This window comes from Cervus canadensis, chromosome 24, assembly GCF_019320065.1.
Source record: "Cervus canadensis isolate Bull #8, Minnesota chromosome 24, ASM1932006v1, whole genome shotgun sequence".
Lineage (NCBI taxonomy): Eukaryota > Metazoa > Chordata > Mammalia > Artiodactyla > Cervidae > Cervus > Cervus canadensis.
Genome location: NC_057409.1, coordinates 31,220,468 through 31,238,629, shown reverse-complemented (window position 1 = coordinate 31,238,629; position 18,162 = coordinate 31,220,468). Strand labels below are relative to the sequence as shown.

The 18,162-nt window shown below is 39.8% G+C and overlaps 1 protein-coding gene across 13 annotated transcripts in view; it reads right to left on the bottom strand.

Annotated features, from left to right (window-relative positions):
* Positions 1-861: 861 nt before the first annotated feature.
* FN1 (fibronectin 1) overlaps positions 862-18,162 on the bottom strand; it is a 69,494-nt gene continuing 52,193 nt past the window's right edge. For 4 of the 13 annotated variants that reach the window (XM_043445310.1, XM_043445312.1, XM_043445313.1 and 1 more), the window contains 13 exons: positions 17,001-17,188; positions 16,076-16,163; positions 14,997-15,173; positions 14,132-14,221; positions 13,726-13,905; positions 12,528-12,617; positions 11,096-11,562; positions 9,891-10,029; positions 6,977-7,141; positions 5,016-5,141; positions 4,391-4,497; positions 1,951-2,061; positions 862-1,626 (listed from right to left, as the gene is read on the bottom strand). In XM_043445310.1, coding sequence (XP_043301245.1) covers positions 1,555-1,626; positions 1,951-2,061; positions 4,391-4,497; positions 5,016-5,141; positions 6,977-7,141; positions 9,891-10,029; positions 11,096-11,562; positions 12,528-12,617; positions 13,726-13,905; positions 14,132-14,221; positions 14,997-15,173; positions 16,076-16,163; positions 17,001-17,188 — 2,000 coding nt within the window. In that variant the 3' untranslated portion in view covers positions 862-1,554. The remainder of the gene's footprint in view (positions 1,627-1,950; positions 2,062-4,390; positions 4,498-5,015; positions 5,142-6,976; positions 7,142-9,890; positions 10,030-11,095; positions 11,563-12,527; positions 12,618-13,725; positions 13,906-14,131; positions 14,222-14,996; positions 15,174-16,075; positions 16,164-17,000; positions 17,189-18,162) is intronic. The other 9 variants (XM_043445311.1, XM_043445314.1, XM_043445315.1 and 6 more) reach the window with 3 other exon arrangements.

Here is an 18,162-nt window from a genome sequence, read left to right as displayed (position 1 = left end):
AAGTTAAACTGAAAAGAAATAGCCTTTCCAGACCAGGACAATGCAAACTTTGTTCATCTGGGCACTTCAGGGTCACCTGGCAGGAATTAAGACAAGTTGGATCGAGGTTATTACACCACAGTGCTTCCCTAAGACTAGACTCCTCTAGGCCATGTGATTTAAGTAGTTTGAACACCTCAGTCATCTTTTTCTTTCCCTTATATTCCCTCTTTGAATAGATGTTTATTTAATGAAGGACAGAAAGGAAGTGGGAAAGAGGAGAGAATTAAAATGGTTAGAAAAGAACAGTGAAAAGGTTATTTCAATTATACTTCTGAAGAGCTAGCTAGCAAGTTAAATAAGTATTTGAATCCACCTAAATCTGGTAAAGTGGAAAATATAAAATTATCTCCAACACTGGAAGAAATAAAATGACAAGACTGAATCTGGGTTTAGGGAGTGACAGACTTGGCAAAGCTTGTATTTAAATCACCAAAATGTATGAGACTGACGCGCTACCTACTGTGCTAACGAGGCACCTTAAATCACCAAAATTTAGAGCCATGTACATGGGTTTTCAAATGTTTGCTGAGTAACAAAGAAAAAAAAACATTCAGGAGGATTCTTTATCTTCCCCCTGAAGTTCTTTTTTTTCTTTCTTTTAGGGTGCATCGGGTCTTAGCTGCAGCATGCAGGATCTTTTGTTTTGGCACACGGGCTTAGTTGCCCCATGGCATGTGGCCTCTTAGTTTCCCAACCAGGGACCAAACCTGTCTCCCCTGCATTGGAAGGCAGATTCTTGGTCACTAGGCCACCAGGGAAATCCGCCCCTCCTACCCACCCCACCCCCCAATTTCTTTATGTAAAAAAGAAGACACAATATTCAAGTTATGGAATGTAAATCTTTTATTAAACGGTTGTCTTTCCACAGTAGTAAAGCTTTGGCACATACAGTATAAAAAATAATCACCAACCATAATTAGACCAAATTCCTCTTATCAACTGCATACTAAGTGTCTTCAATACAATTTTTTTCCATATAAAAATATTGGGAAAAATTGATAAATAACAGGTAAGAAAAAGATATTTCTAGGCAATTACTAGAATCGCTTGGAAAAAATGACTACTGTGGCTGTTCTGAATACCACAGTAACAAGGACATGCTGTTCCTACAATATTGCGGGCCAGACAGTTAAGTGGAAGCAGAAGTGTCCAGGTAACTTTCCTACTTAAAATTTTGGTAATATCATTTCAAGACATTTTGTATCTTGGTTGGTGCATGTGCTTCCCTATGGATCCCAATCCAAATCACAAGTTAAAATCACTTCATTTAAAATACTGAGCGGCATCGAATATTTTGGAGAATAGATAACCTACTGCTCCCATGTATGAGAAAAGTCTCAAAACACTCCCAGGGTGATGCTTGGAGAAGCTGTGAGTTGAGCTGAAGCTGGAGAAGTGACTCCAGAGCAAAGGGCTTAAGAAAGACGCACACTAACATGGGGTCTGCTGACACCACTCCAGTTGGGATGGACCTTGGCAGAGAGCCACGCTTGTTTCTCCGGGCTGGAAATATTACTCTCGGGAATCTTCTCTGTCAGCCTGTACATCCAAAGGCATGAAGCACTCAATTGGGCAGTTGACATTCTGTGAAAATAGAAGAGAGAAGAAAAATCAACAGCAAATCCTATAAAGCCTACAGAAGAGAAAAGGGGAAGGGTGGCTTCTCTGACAGTTACTTACAGATGGAAGAATACTTCTAGCTTTAAGCACTTAGCTATACACTGGGCAACAGGAGATGCTCAAGAGAACCCACATTATGCTACAGGATACCGTATTCTCCTCTTAAGTCATTTAAAAGAGTGTTTAAAAATTTGGTTCGTTCAGAAGAAAAGTACCTATAGAAAGGGACTCCCTCCTACATGCCTGATTGCCTTTTAAGGAGAAACAGGCAGGGGCCAGTGTACTTACAGTGTTTGTTCTCTGATGGTATCTCTGGGAATACTGGTTGTAGGAGTGGCCACTGGAGCCTTCGTTACCCGGCTCAGCCCCTGGCCTGCGGCAGTTGTCACAGCGCCAGCCCTGAAAGAGCAGAGGCGTTAAGTCAGAAGAGGTTTAGGATGACACAGGAACATCGCAATTTAGCACTTGTGTCAAAGAATTTCAGTGCTCAAGCTGGCAGAATACACGCAGTTAATCATAAAGGAAGCGTTGATGATGATTTCATGCATTTATAACTCAGAATGCATTTTGGCCGGTTTCTCACATTGTACAGCTGCCTTTGTTTACGCTTTTCCTTTTTCCTGAAATGTCCTATAAACTCCCATGTGTGCTAGGTCGCTTCAGTCGTGTCCGACTCTTTGCGACCCTATGGACTACAGCCGCCAGGCTCCTCTGTCCATGGGATTCTCCAGGCAAGAATACTGGAGCGGACTGCCATTTCCTTCTCCAGGGGATCTTCCCGACCCAGAGATCGAATCCGTGTCTCTCGTGTTTCCTGCATGGGTAGGTAGGTTCTTTACCACTAGCACCGCCTGGGCACCATCTGGTAAGGCTCATTCCACTCCTGACTTTCTTAATAAGCTTTCCACACTAGATGATGGGAGAGGTTTTCTTAGAATCCTAGAGCTTTTAAAAAGATGTAAGATCACTTGGACAGACACCCTTATTTTACAGGGGAGGGTAAAGAGACCCAGAGAAAGGACTGGCTGTGAGGAGCCTGAAAATCACAGGGACCTGCCACCCAGCTGGGTGAATACCAGTCATGTTCTGTCACTGGGAGGTCCTAGGACTTTGCAGTCAAGTGAGCCGCCTTTTGCCTAAATTAACCTGAGTTGGGCTTTTTTTCTTATAATCCGAAAAAACCTAAATAATACGATCACTTTCTTTTTTATATTGCCAGTTAAGTATTTCAGACATATTTCTCCATTTAAAAGCATATTCCCAAAATACATTACTAAGACAATACAGGTAAATACCTATTATAGAATCAATGAATCTTGCTTTCATATAAATGAGGTAATAGTACCCACTCCTGTCTCTAGTGTTTCAGTTAGCACTTGCTTTAGAACAGGTGTCATATATGAAAGATTTTATGTGCATAAATCAAGAGGCAGAGTCTAAAGTGAGACCAAAACTGACTGCACAACAAATTCACTTACCAGCACACATTTATACACTGAGCACATGACTAGAAATGACTAGGTTCTGTGATCTTTATACATGTAAATGAAAGACCGAGACTTCCCCTCTCCCCAACTACAAGTGGTGAGATAAGATCAGAGTAGCTTCCAGGGGCTGCCCTCAGCCAGACTGCTGATGACCCTTCCCTGCTGCCAGTTTAATCTTCCTAAAAAAAAAAAAAAACCCGTCTTCCATCACATTCCCTTTCTTCTTGGGTACCTGCAACTGGCTAATACCAAAGGCATCAACTGGTGAGTCCTACCCAGGAGTATGAGCATGTTCTTGAGGTACCAGAACTTGAAAAAGCTGTTGGGAGGGTATGTTTTCATTGAAAGTAAAGGAATGTTATGTTCCATTGCTTTTATGTGAGTTTCAAAGGCATTTTGAGATTTTGAAGATTAGAGGAAAGAACAGGACTTTTTTGTTATACTGAAGTAAGACACAGATTAGAAATGGTTGAGAAGTACTGGCATAAATAATGGCCTTGCAAGGCCCTCCATAAGTGGCCCCCACCTCTTCCCATTTAATGTCTTACCACTGACAACAGGCAGAGGGTGATTTCCCCAGAGCCCACCCACGCCAGCTCCTTGCCATCCCAGGAGGGGTGATCTCTCTGCTTCCCTGCTCCCTCGACCACAATTTGCCCATCCTAAACCCCAGCCAGTTCATAAATGTCTTTTCCACCAAACCTCGCCTGCTGACATCAGCCTGCCTGGGAACTGGATTTGTCAGACCCACTCAGAACCTGACTTACTCATCCCGACTTTCAGTGTATGCTAATTTAATGCGTCCAACTATATTAAGATCCAGAACCATCTTTCACTCTTTTCATTTGTCCCATATTCCTGAGCACAGCACCAGACCTATGGTAGGCATCTATTTGGGATTAACAGAGGGTACAAAGAAGCGATCTTTTCTAAGATCTGGGTATTATTCAGAATATTTAACAGCAGTGTCACGGGCCACCTGCCCATCAGAATGGAGCAGGAGGCCTAGTGCTCCCCAAACATTTAACACTTCAGTTGCTGAAGAACGGAGGCAGTCTGAGAATAGTAGGTGTGAGGGAGAGGCTGAGGTTGCCGAGAAAGGGGAGAACTGGAAAGGGGTATGCAGTAGTCTTATGTGCCAGCAGGAAATGGGCACCCATAGGAAGTGTAACTCTCAATCATTAGCACAGAAGCTTCCCCCCTTATCTAAATAGCAAGGAGCCTGGACTATCTGGTCTTACCCGCTGGCCTCCAAAGCATGTGCAGGAGCAAATGGCACCAAGATACTCCTTCTGCCACTGTTCTCCCACGTGGTAAGTCTTCCCGTCATCATAGCACGTGGCCTCATCTACGCAGACATAGAAGTCAGACGTGTTTACAAGACCGATAACAATAATACAGACTTGATCCCTCTATGAGGGTGGGTTCTGTTTTTTCCCTAAGTTTGTATCATCACAGCCCACATCCCATGTGTTAATAGGAATCATCCATACAAGAGGTACCGCTGTACAGATCTTAGGGCGGTATTTCCAAAGACTAGATATAACGAACCAGAAAAAGTTCAATGCCAAGACAGATCATATTTTAAAAGTTGAATCCAAAGACTTGTAAAGCTTTCTTGTAACATTTCACTGCAGATTATAGTCAAAATACTCCGGTCGGAGAAGTGCTAAAGTGCCCTACAATAACATTAAATCGTGGCTCATTTTTGAAGCCTGTCTCTGCTTTCCCAAATCAAAAGATTAACAAACCCACTGTTCACTCCTCAAGATCTAAAGTCAATCATTTCCAGGGATGAGAGTTACAGCCTAGTAATGAAAAGCGAGAGTGTTCAAAAGGCACTAAAAATGATCTGTGGCAACGTACGAGGATCACACTTGAATTCTCCTTTTCCATTTCCAAGACAGGTGCAGCTCATCATCTGGCCATTCTCTCCCTGGCGATCCCACTTCTCTCCAATCTTGTAGTTCACTCCATTGTCATGGCACCATTCTGGGGGGTGGGCAAAATCAGAGGCAAGGAGTTATTGGCATTTCTGACTCACACGATGCTGAGTGTACTGGGACATGCCACCGAATTTTCAAAGCCCAGTATCTGGAAGGAGTAGTAAGGAAAGTTGAAGGTCACGATTCCTCTGACAAGCCACTTTTTTGGTTGGATTTTAAAATATCTTTGCAGCTTAACATTTTCTTGGACATTTTAAGAACCAATTTATTCCATCATAATCATTTCACAAGAATAGTCAATGACCTTCATTTGACATCTCCCTATTAAGATTTAAAATTGGGAAGGCTAAACTAGGATTTGAATAGATTTTTAGGAATAGATCATAGATGAAAAGTCACTTTCGGATTTGCAGAGATCCTGGGTACAAAGTTCAATTAACCAACAAATAAAGATCAGCTGGCTTCTTGTAAATGTGAAAAGTGAAATAAACCTAAATATCAAAATAAAAACAAAAATAATGATAAATCATGGTTGTCATTCCTACAAATAAAACTGGTTCCAAGGAATATCTAAAATTCAGTTATATATTCTTTAACTTCTATACACAAAAGATGACTTTTTTTTTTTAAAGATGACTTTTAATCTTCAAAGTTTATACTAAAAACAAACTTCAGAAGTTTGTATAACATACACGACTTCTATTTTATCAACAAGTCAGTCATTCCTAAAACTTTAATGTTATTCAATAATTATGACATCTAGGAAAAAAAAATTTAAGTTGAGCCAAAGAATCACATAAATCAACTTACAGCTCTGCTCTGACAACTGCGCCTAAGTACTTACATAGGTAATAAATACAGTCTTAAAAACAATTCAGTTTCAGAAATTAAAAACCACCTAATTGATACCAAATGTTAAAACTTTCAACTCCTAAACAGCAGTATGACACTTCTACTGCTCTTTCCGTTTTCAGTCAATCATAGTAGTTCTGCATTGAAAAAATTAGTTGTTTTTATATTTCAGTTTGAATTAAACCATTTCAAATACACAAGTAAAATACTCTGAAGATCTTTAAAAACTCTATTATGTTGTATTTTCCCGAATACAATTTTTGTATGTGTATGTAGGAGGCTTGTTATAAGGCATAATGGTTAACACCTATAAAAATAAACCAGTTTTCAATAATCACATCTCCTAAAAACATAAATGCTAATACTAAATCTCAAAGCATGATAAGCAATTCCTAGGATTATTTTAACTAAAACATAATTTAAAATATTAAAATCTCTTTATTAATTAAAAATCAAATATTTTTCAACTGAAGTTGATTCTTACTATCTACAAATGTATCATCTTTACTCTCTAGATTATTTGGCAAGGTTCAAGCTATCCAGTGTGTGTATGTGTATGTATGATATCTGTGTACGGGAGATATGAAAGAGTTAAGTGTGTGTATATACTATGATATGTGTGTATTTGGTTCCTACTGAGAAAGTGTTTGTGAGTATAAATGTTCATCTCTTACCATGCTCAACACTAAAGATTAAAAGAGATTTGAGGTTTCTTTGTGTCTCTGCTGCCCTTCATTAGACTTGACTCAGCAAACCTGACTTTATTCATTTAACAAGAAAATTTTAAAAATCATATTACCATTGCAAATTAATGTTTAATAGTCATACTGAAATACAACCTTTGAGATGAAGCAATATTCAACAAGTAAAATTTCCCATCATTTTTATATGATGCAAAATGTTACTTTGAGTCAAGCAATCTCCCCTCATTTGCTTCATGTTTGGAAGAGCCTTGTCTGCCAAACATGCTTCCCGGCACACTGTGAGATTGCGTGGAACTGCAGGTGATGGACAAAGCAAGCTACTCACTAGATGAATCGCATCTGAAATGACCACTGCCAAAGCCTAAGCACTGGCACGAGAGTTTAAAGCCAGAATCAGACAACCGCTCCCACTCCTCTCCAATGGCATAATGGGAAACCGTGTAGGGGTCAAAGCACGAGTCATCCGTGGGTTGACTTAGGCCTTGGTCAACTACATGAAGAAAAAGAAGGAAAAAAAAGACATTTTATTATCATTTTGGACCATAAGAAGAAAACTGAATTATCGTATATAATGACTTATTCTAAACCCAAAATCCCATTAGCATTAAGAAGGATTCATCCTCAGTGCATCAGCTGCTCTGACGAACAATGCTTAGATTTTGCTAGTGAACACTTGCCACAAGCCTCTTTAAAAGAGTCTATCTTTCATTTTTGCCCTCAGTTCTAAAAAAAAAAAACCCACATCATTTCTGTTAAATATAGTTCATAGAACATGGAACAGATCGTGAAGCAATTAAGAACTTCATAGGGTGCAAAGGCTGGAAATTCCTCTCCATCAGTATCTGAGTGACCTTAAGCTAGTTATATAATGTTTCTCTGCCTTTTTTCTTCCTCCTCTTTAATGTGGGGATAATAATAAAAATACTTCCTCTTGCTGAGGATCTTGTGAAGATCACATGCGATCATGAATTCCAGGTATTGGCCTATTGCCAACACTTAGAAAATGCTCACCAAATGAAGAGTAATTATTAGAGGGTGCCTTTTGCTTTTAATGCAAAAGTCATAGCAGTTTTATATACCATTAAAATATAATCACATAAATGTGATATTCACTTTCACTGCATGTTTTGCATAATAGTGCAAAAAGCCTAGATTTTGTACATTATTGTCATAATGATCAGACTGCTTTACTTTATCAGTAAACCCAACTGTTCCAAGTAAGAGGAAGCAGTGGAATATCAAATGACTTGGTAATCACTAATGGAATCTCTTCATGTTGTCTAAGATCCGGTCTTTTATGTTTTGTGAAAGCTGATTTTAAAATAATCTATGCAAATAAAGCATGCTTCAATTCAGTCTCTAAAAATTAAATAAACTAACTTCTGTGACTTTGAATCCCATTGCGTACATTTCTTTTCACAGTGCAAAAATAAAAAACTCAAAAGCAATAATATTTGAAGTGCCTAATATTTTGAAAAGGATCATACTGGAAGAAAATAGAGTTTTGTCAAAACTAAGACATCTGAAATGTCTCAGAGCTGGGAGAACCTGGCTAGAATGCAGAATATTACTGTTGGTAATGAGTCAGAAGGAAAAATGGAAGGAACTTAAACTGCTAAGAGGGTTTCAATAACCCTCCTAAAAATAACCAGGAGTAAACTTTTGGAGGTGGAATCTTTTTAAAAAATGATGAGGAAAAAGCACAAAGTCCTTTGTGTTCTTGAAAATTCCTTTCACGTGGCATTCTACTAGCAAAACCACATGAAGCAAAAGGTGCACATTAAATGGATATATAATAAGCATAAAATGATCCACCCCCTACCCCCCAAAAAACTCAACTGCTAATTCATAGGAGTTTATATGTGAAAGAACACAGTCATCTATCAAATGAGAAAGAAGGCTGAGGTTAAGCATCTGGCCATAGGAATAAAACCTATCACTGGGCGGATAGAATTTAGCACTCCCTGCTAATAGGGAATAGGGAACTCTCCGGTGGGAAGATTCATGGTTCTGATTAGTCTCTTTTTCATGTTTCTGGTGAATCTTTAGCTGTCACAGTTTGAAAAGCCAGCCGATACACTACTGGTTTAAAAGGACTTTCTAGGGAATTCCCCAGTGGTCCAGTAGTTAGGCCTTGGCACTTTCACTGCCATGGCCTGGGTTCAATCCCTGGTCAGGGAACTAAGATCCTGCAAGCCACAAGGCATGGCCAAAAAACAAAACCAAACAAATATCCAGGTGCTATAAAGAAGAGTCAATGACCATTTAACTTCTGTGGCAGTTTTGGGCCTCTATAGTCATGAAATATGGGCTAGAATCTGCCTGCCAACACATGAGATGCAGGTTCAATCCCCGAGTCAGAGCTCCTGGTGGAGATTTCAAAATGGCAGCCCACTCTAGTATTCTTACATGGGAAATCCCATGGACAGAAGAGCTTGATGGACTACAGTCCATGGGGTCACAAAGAGTCGGACACGGCTGAGCGACTGAGCATATACACACAATCATGAAATAATGTGGGAATAAGGGAACTCTTTGGACAGAAATGGGCTATGTTGGTAGCATTTTACATTAGAAGCAAAACCTAGCTGGCACTGATATCTGCAGATAAAGAATTTCCTTTACAGGTAATCACCAGGACTTCCCTGGTGGCTCAGATGGTAAAGAATCTGCCTGCAATATGGGAGACCTGGGTCCCAGGTTTGATCCCTGGGTTGGGAACATCCTCTGGAGAAGGGACTGGCAACCCACCCCAGTATGCTTGCCTGGAGAATTCCATGGACAGAGGAGCCAGGTGGGCTACAGCCCACGGACTTACAGAGAGTCAGACAGGACTGAATCAAGTAACACTTTCACTTTCAATCCTTTCAGTACTTAAACATTACTCAGGAGCAGCAACCTAGTAAGATGAAGAGGGTCTGGGAACAGAGATCCAGAGACTTGTGTCCTGTATCACACCAGGTACTCACAGCCGGAACTCAAAGAGTGTTGGGCTAAGCAATATTTGAGGTCCCTTCCAGGCCTATCACCACATAATGTTTGAGACTCTCCTATTCTTACGTACTTTACAAACATACTAGGATACTTTGAGGGAAAAATGATGGAATTTAAAGTTGCTCATTTTCCTCATGGAATTATTTCCCAAAGTCAAAAGACAAAAACAGGAAAAGAACAGTCACTTGAAGAAGCATCACTGGGCTGGTCCACAGTGTGCCCGAATAACCCGGACATTCACATACCAGAATTGCCCACGGTAACCACCTCCTCGCGAATCTTCTGCCTCTGCTGGTCTTTTATTGCCTCCACTATGATGTTGTAGGTGGCCCCTCTGGTAAGGCCCGTCAGGGTGGCACTAGCAGAGGTTCCAGGAACTCGGAACTGCAATGATTAGCATATCCAAAGTGGGGAGAAAGTGTTACAGTGAGGAACTGACACAACTTCCCCTATTCTTTTCTCAATAACCCCTACTGTGTAAACAAAGCAAAGGGAGACAAATAAAAGTGGAGAGGTCCCAACCAACCAAGGAGAGGAATGGAACTTAAGTGAGGGGTTGCTTCTATCTGCCAGATTTTCCTGCCCCAAATCTACCCTGCGTACTCCATAGTTAACCAGGAACCCTCACTAATTCTAGGGACAGCGTCCTCTTCATTCTACTTTAGTTGCAAGTCTGGGCAAGCCCAGTGGAAGCCTTGGCCATCCCCCCTCACATAAAAGGGGGACACTGTGCTATGTGGGAGACATTCACCCCACTCAAGTGGCATCTGACTCCAACATGGGGTCCTTCAAACACTTTTAAATCTTCGTGGTATAGTCAGTTTTTAAAATTCTGCCACTTTCTAAAACTAAGAAAACGCTAAAAACTGATATCAGCAAAACAAAGAAGAGAAATTTTAGTCAGCGAATCAATCACTTATAGGCACAGCTTCAGCCAAGGTCTTTCTCCTTTGACATGTGGTAGATAATGGGATTTGATTCTTCGAGGACAAACCATAATGATAGCATTTGAGCCCTTCCTGAACAAAAGTCAATTCAGGCAGGATCTCTCTCTCTCTGTCTTCTAAGATCATTTCTTTGTGTATATTACTATGGAACTTCAAATGATTGAGGATAACAGAAGTGATTTTATTCTCTCCACTAAATGAAAGCTAATGACACTGTCTGGTACATCTCTTAAAGTAGAGCCATCTTTAGATTAAAAACAAAACAGTCAGGACTTGAAGGGATAAATTTATACATATAGCCGATGCACTTTACTGTACAGCAGAAATGAACACAACACTGTAAAGCAATTAAACTCCAATCAAAAAAATACCAGGACTTAAGCACAACACCTTTCTAAGAGGTCCTAGAAGTAGGGTCACTGGACATCAGAGCTCTGGTCATCACAGTAGCCTAGCTTACTTTTTCCCCAGGTGTCCCAGAAGTAAAGAGAAACATGAGTTACCTGTAAGGGTTCTTCATCAATGCCAACTGGATGACATGAAATGATATACTCAGAGCTCTCCTGGAATGGGGTCCATGAGATGGTTGTCTGAGAGAGAGCTTCTTGTCCTGTAGAAGCATTTGGATTGAGTCCCACAACATGAGGGTAGAGATGATGGTCTACGTCTCCCCTGGGGACATGACCAATTTGGATCTCCTCATTTACATTCGGCGGATACGGTCTTGGCCTATGCCTTACGGGGGTGGCCGTTGTGGGCGGTGTGGTTCGCCTAAAACCATGCTCCTCAAAGATCATTTGTTGCCCAAGACTGGGCTGCTGACCAGAAGTGCCGGGAAGCTGAATACCGTTTCCAGTGTCATACCCAGGGTTGGTGATGGAAGGGGTCTTTTGAACTGTGGAGGGAACATCCAAGATCTCTGGTCCATGAAGATTGGGGTGTGGAAGGGTTACCAGCTGGGGAAGCTCATCTAGCCAAGAAAGGTTAGAGCCAAAAAAGCAAAGCGTGTTAAGCTCCCAGAAGTAGCCTCAGGAAGTCATTATCAATTCAGGCAACAACGACTATTTTACAATCTGATCAAAGCTCCTGAAAAATTAGCAGTTCTTAAATCACAAAACACTTTTTTTCCCCAAAAAAGAAATCTTTATGATTTTTCTCAAAGTTTTCTTTATAGTTTAGAAGGAAAAAAAGTGTTAGTATGAATTTATCATACACACAAAGCTTTGAAACGCTAAGCCACATAAAAGCTGCCTCTGCTCAAATTAAGCCTAATGGAACTGAAATATGCAGGCTTTTTTTTCCCTCTTTCTCACTTGAGAATCATGTTATAATGACTAGAATCTAGACTAATTATATCAGCATCTGAAGTATGAGGATATCAGAGGTTTAGCGCAGTAGTTTTTCATCGCTTGAAATGCTAAGAATAGGTTAAAACACATAACATAAAATTCATTTAAAAATTCTATCAGCATAAATCAAACATTTTCTTCAAATTAAACTGAAATTGGATTAAAAGTAAGACATTATTTAGTTCAAGCTTCAGAAACCAAATAGTAAATAAAGACAAATGAGAAAGAGTTTTCTCTTCCCTCCCCACTTTTTATAAAAACACTTTTAACTCCAAAAGAATATACAGATGAACAGCAATGATCAAAACTTGGCTTTTACATTCTAATATCTGGCTTGAACTTTCTCAAGATGAATGAATAAAAGGTCTTTATATTGACTGGCTAGGAAAAAAATGAAACTGAACTCTGCAGTGGTCAGGTCATTCTCGCTATCAAAAAGCACAACATACATGCTAGGCTGTTAGAGGAAAAAAAGAGTTCCATGAGAAATACATCAAAACCTGGAGCATTTTTTCACTGCAAGATAAATTGTCTGTAATTAGTTTTGTCATGACGGGCTCCCCATTACCCAGAAGGTGCTCGTTACCTGTCTTTTTCCTCCCAATCAAAGGCTCACTCTTCTGATTGTTCTTGAGGGCAATGACTTGGATTGTGTACTCTGTTCCTGGTTCCAGACCTGATGGAAGGACAAATCATCACATTACATCTGTGGGTTCAGCTCATCAAATGGAAGTTGATCTCTGAAACAAGCATCCTCTCTTCAGCTGGTTGCTGGCCTCTTGAAAGGCAAGGGAGACTTTGCTTTGCTTTGCTTCTGTAAACACTCAAATACTCTGTATACAATGAGCACTTAGCAAATTAATTATCTTCCTATCAAATCTGACACCTGAATAAGCACTTTAACTTCTTGGGTTATTCTTTTAACATGTTGTCACATCTGCTCTTTGAATTCAAGAAAACCTATCATCATTGTACACTGCCAGTGAAATACACATTTAGGACCAATCAATGCAGACCGTGCACATGAATCTACTTAGTGCGTAGGCCAGACCACTCTCAGTGGCAGGATTAGTGAAAAGTCAGGCTACAGAACAGTGCTCTACAGGAAAGAATGATCACTTTTTGTGCAGTCCTGGTAAGAAGTATCCAAATCAACGCCTTCCATATTTGCTTCTGTTTTCCTAACTCCAAAGTTTCTAAAAAAGCAGTGTCTCCTGGTACCTCTGTGTTCTATAGGATATTTTAAGTCAAGATGGTACTCTATATACACAGGTTTAATTTCTTGGACAAAAATGATACCAGAGACGTATGATCTCTTATTCCCCATCCCAAGCACACTCTCCAGCATGAGTGAGAATCAATTTGCCTCAAGACCTATCCTGAGAAACTGGATAATGAAGGCCGTGAGAGGTGGCACTCTGGCAGATCTTCTAGCTCATCTTTCTTTAGGTCGCCGAGTAAGAGAACAGTATCAGCATTTGGTAGTTTGCTTTGAAGAGTGTCTTTTTCTAGGAAGAACTGATATGTGTTTGGCAAACATAGAGCAAATAAAAAGATTCCAGAATACCATTATGACAGTACTGAGGTTATTGCATTTTCATGAATTTATGACTTCTGAGATGTATTGAGCTTAACAGCTCCTGTGTAGACAGTGCCCTCTGAGGTTATCAGAAATGGGCTTCTTGATCTGATGGTAGAGCACCAAAGACGCAGTTCTAGTCTGCTAAGCACTTTGTGTGTCCCAGAGAGTAAAAAGGAAAATGGTAGCATGGATGCAGCAGTACCAGTAATAGTAGCTTCTGTGACACCAGGGCGGGGCCGAGGGACCACTTCTCTAGGAGGGGACCCAGGCTTCTCATACTTGATGATGTAACCAGTAATCCTGGCACGGGGCGGCAGCCACGATATCAGCAGGGAGTTGGGTGTGGTGGCCAGGAAACGCAGGTTGGATGGTGCATCAATGGCTAAAAGAAAACAAAATTAGATCTCTTTAAGAAAACGAATAACTGTTTATTCATTTTCCTAGACTTTAAAAATGGACTTGAGAGAATCTAAGAATTCTATAAACTGTAAAAATGATTCACTGTGATCTTAATACAGAAGTATCAACCTCATTTTTGTTGCTCAAGTCCACATGACTGATGACACATACATACAAAGGGGCATTTCTTCAGTAGAAAGTGTAGTTACCAGTGGAGGCATCGATGACCACAGGGGAGCTCCGGGCATTGTCATTCAAGGTATACAAGTGGATCTTGTAGTCAGTACCAGGTTGTAAACCTGAAATTGGTAAAGAGATGATTTTTATCTGATGTCCATTTACTAGAAAAATTTTCAAACTCATCTGCGATTTTCATGATTCCTTCTATCATTGCCTATTTATACAAACCACTAAAGTGGTTTGAATAAATTAGAGCATGGTATGGGTGTTAACTGTCCATGAGAAATAGGTCTCAAAAGAAAGGCACTGATGCACACAGACACTTCCTAAAATAAATTTAAAAATACAAAAATGCTGTGTTAAAAGTGGCCATTTTGGTGATAAATAGGGGTGAGGACCTATTATCTGTGTTTTAATCTGATGGTCACTGGTTGGTAACTGGGATCAGAACTTTAAATCTCAAAAAGTTCTAAAGTGACCCAGATATTAAACATTCTCTGACAAGTTTGATCTTTACGAAATAGTACTGTTTGCTTTTTAAATTTAATTTTGCTTTATAATCTACATAAATGTTAAGAACTATACATTCCGAGTTTCTTTTGGATTTCAAGCATTATGTATAAACTTTTTTTCCATAAGAAAGGGTTCATTGGTGAAAGATCAAATTTGATGAATGGGATTTATGCCATCTCTCTGGCAAACATGAGCAAAACCAGGCATTTGCAGGACAAAATTTTTGATCACAGGATGAAAACAGGTGGTAAACAACAGAGTTGGGTTATCATAAAACACTGAAGATAAATTTAATCCATGTACATAGTAGAAAAACTAAGAAGCTAATTTATGTTGTGAATTGCAGTTAACAAATGTGGTCAGAAGAGTGGGTTCTCAGACCTGTGATGGTGTAACTTCTGACATCTGGCCTGATGGTTCTCTGAATTGGAGTCTGGCCATTTGCTGGGATAGCATCAACTTGGAAGCCGGTGATCGTCTCAGTCTTGGTTCTCCAGCTAATGGTGATGGTGGTCTCGGTAGCATCTGTCACACGGGCCCTTCTTGGAGGGCTGACATCTGCATGGGGTTACAGCCATAGATTAGTATGAGTGCCTGGATGGCTCATATAGTTAAGGTTTTGATATTAAATTATTTTTTATATACCAAATATATCCATTTTTATATATTACTAATAATGTGTAGATTTTCCCCTGTGGCAACCAGAGAGAAAAGCTGCCAGTAATCAGGAAAAAAGAAAATATTCACCTCGTGTACCTTTTTTTTTTTTTCCCTTGAGAAATGAAAAGCTTTACAGATATGGCCGGTGTTTCCCAAGGCTGACTTTAGCTATCTACAAATACCTCAGTAAATGTTAAAATTATTGTTATCACAATATAAAATACATGTAGTAACATAAGGAAGGTATATATATTATATATGTGTATATAATATATACAATAATACATTGCTAGTATTTTGTCATTCTTATAAGGATTCATATTTTTTCTCAACAGGTATGATGCCATCCCTGTCTTGTAGATCAGAAAACTTTGACACTTTCTGTGATTTCTTAAAGAGAATAACTGTGGGTCATGGATATGGCAGAAAACTAGAATCTGGGCCACCATCGTCTAATACTTACTACACTGTTAAGACACAACAGAAGCCAGCATGCCCTCCCCAACGTTCACTCTATGAAAACAAATTCTAACCAGTAGAACATAACCTAAGTGTAAGCCCTAGTTCACTGCACCAACACCATCACACCATGAAGTGATTCTGTGTATGTACACCAGTACACCACTGTGTACACCACTTTCTGGAGAGGGCCACAGAAGTAACTCAAAAAGAGGCAAGCTAATCAATTTCTAAACCAGGAATCATTCCATTGTTAACTTAGTAATCTAGATAGCATTTGCCATTCTTTAATTTTTGTTTATAAAGAATGCTAGTCAACACTAAAAAGTTCGATTACTCACTCTCCAGAGTTGTAACGACTCCCTGAGCCGGTCTGCTTGTCAAAGTGTCCTTAAGAGCGTAGACACTCACTTCATATTTGGTGGCAACCTAGAAAGAAGGACGCGGTAAGCTTCAACAATGAGATGTTCTGAAGCCCAGGAATTTTCACTCCAGCATTCAAAAAAATGCAATGGTTAGAAAAGAAAAAGACAAAGCTAGTGAAAACCACAGAACTGTACATTCTTAGCATTTCATTCCTAGACTGCAGATGATCAACAACATATTTAACTACACAAATTTAAAAATGTATTTAGGGTTAAGCCCAAGTAAGCCATAATTTAGCTATTTCCACTCAGCTGACACAAAATGAGGAAAATGGTATTAGCCTGTTTTCTCTTTCATGATCTGAAAGGTGCAAATCATGAATTTGTCTGATCATAGAGAGGAAGAGAATAGTCTTATCTCTGAACCCTCTTTCTGTAGTTTCTCCTGAAATTGGCCTTATGTTAAGAAGTACACTACTTTCCTAGGTACCTGGCTAGCTCTTTGCATGTACCTCTAGAGGTTAAAAATGACTTCAGAAAGGTAGTATTAGGCTGTGTTGGTAAAAACTAGAGAATATTTCTTGCGAGGGTAACAACATTCAGAAAAGCCATAAATAAAATGGATTTATGCATTCAGCCTATGGCTATATAAATTGCTCCCCCCTCAACACACACACATTTTAAAATAAACAGAATACATTTAAAGAGCTATGCAACATCCAGTGCTCCTCATAAAATCCTGTCCCTGAGAGTCATTTGGAAAAGCTTCATTCTACTTGACACAAAATTATTACAAAATTAATCTGACAGCAAAGAACACAGATTTCTTATTTTATTTCCACCACTGTCAACTGTGTAAGAGATGATCTACTTCTTTACTCCAGTGAAAAACACTTCTTACCATGAGCCCTGACACAACCACAGATGAGCTATCGGGAGCAAGGTTGATTTCTTTCATCGGTCCGGTCTTCTCCTTAGGGGTCACCCGCACTCGATATCCAGTGAGCTGAACATTGGGTGCCGTCCACTGGGCGGTCAGGCTGGTTGGTGTCACCTGAGTAAACTTCAGGTTGGTTGGTGCAGGAATGGCTGTTGGGATGGTTATCAGTTAGAGTTTATCTTATATAAGTGGGGGAAGGGGGGAAATAAAGTGAATTCCAACCAGTACATAGGTTGTGCTTATTTGGTTTGGTAGGTACCCTAGTCAAGCAAAGATTCAGTACAGAAAAGTACAAAAGGGGATGCAAGATGAAGAAAATGCTTGCTGAAAAATAAAGCGCTTTTTAATCCAGCAATGCTCAGGATCACTGGAAACATCTGGGTAAATGCCAACAGTCTAAGAGACTTTAGGTTTTAGTAGTTTTTGGGGGGGGGGGGGGGGTTTGCTTTCCTTTAACAAAAAAAAAGTCATATTGGTTTATTGACCATTAGGATTGATTTTCCATTTCTAAGGGAAGATGAGCAGGAGCCCCTTTCTGACAAAAATTATCTTTGTACGGAAAACCATTTCACAGAGTATTCCATTCCAAAGATAGGATTATGTTTTTATTCTCTTTATTTGGACCCCATGGAAGGTATCACTGCTAAATCTGAAGTATTCTCTGTGGTGCAGCATAGGAAGAAAATTGGCTCAAAACAGAAGCAGGAAAGAGAAGCCAAGAGCAATAATACGGATTGTCACCTCCAGGTTTTATGCTGTCACAGGGGACATCTTTAGCATTCCACGCTGCTTCAGAGACAAGCACAAGAAGATAAAGCACGGTGGAAAGCATCTGCCCTACCAGCTCTTTCCTATGCATCTGATTCCTAGGCCTTTACGCAAAATTATACACTGGGCATGTGATCTCTAACCAGAGAAGGAAGGGCTTACCCATGTGTGCTCAGAATCCTGCTACCAAGAAATGGCTCAGTTTGGGTTCCTTTCTGAGAGTAAGCTCTAGGATGCCGGATTTCTTTCTTTTTTATACACAGTGAGCATAACCACAGGGAGTCAAGAAATAATCCACAATTTTCATGTTAACTTCAAATGTCTTGCTTTATGGCCTTGGTGGTAAGCCAAGCCA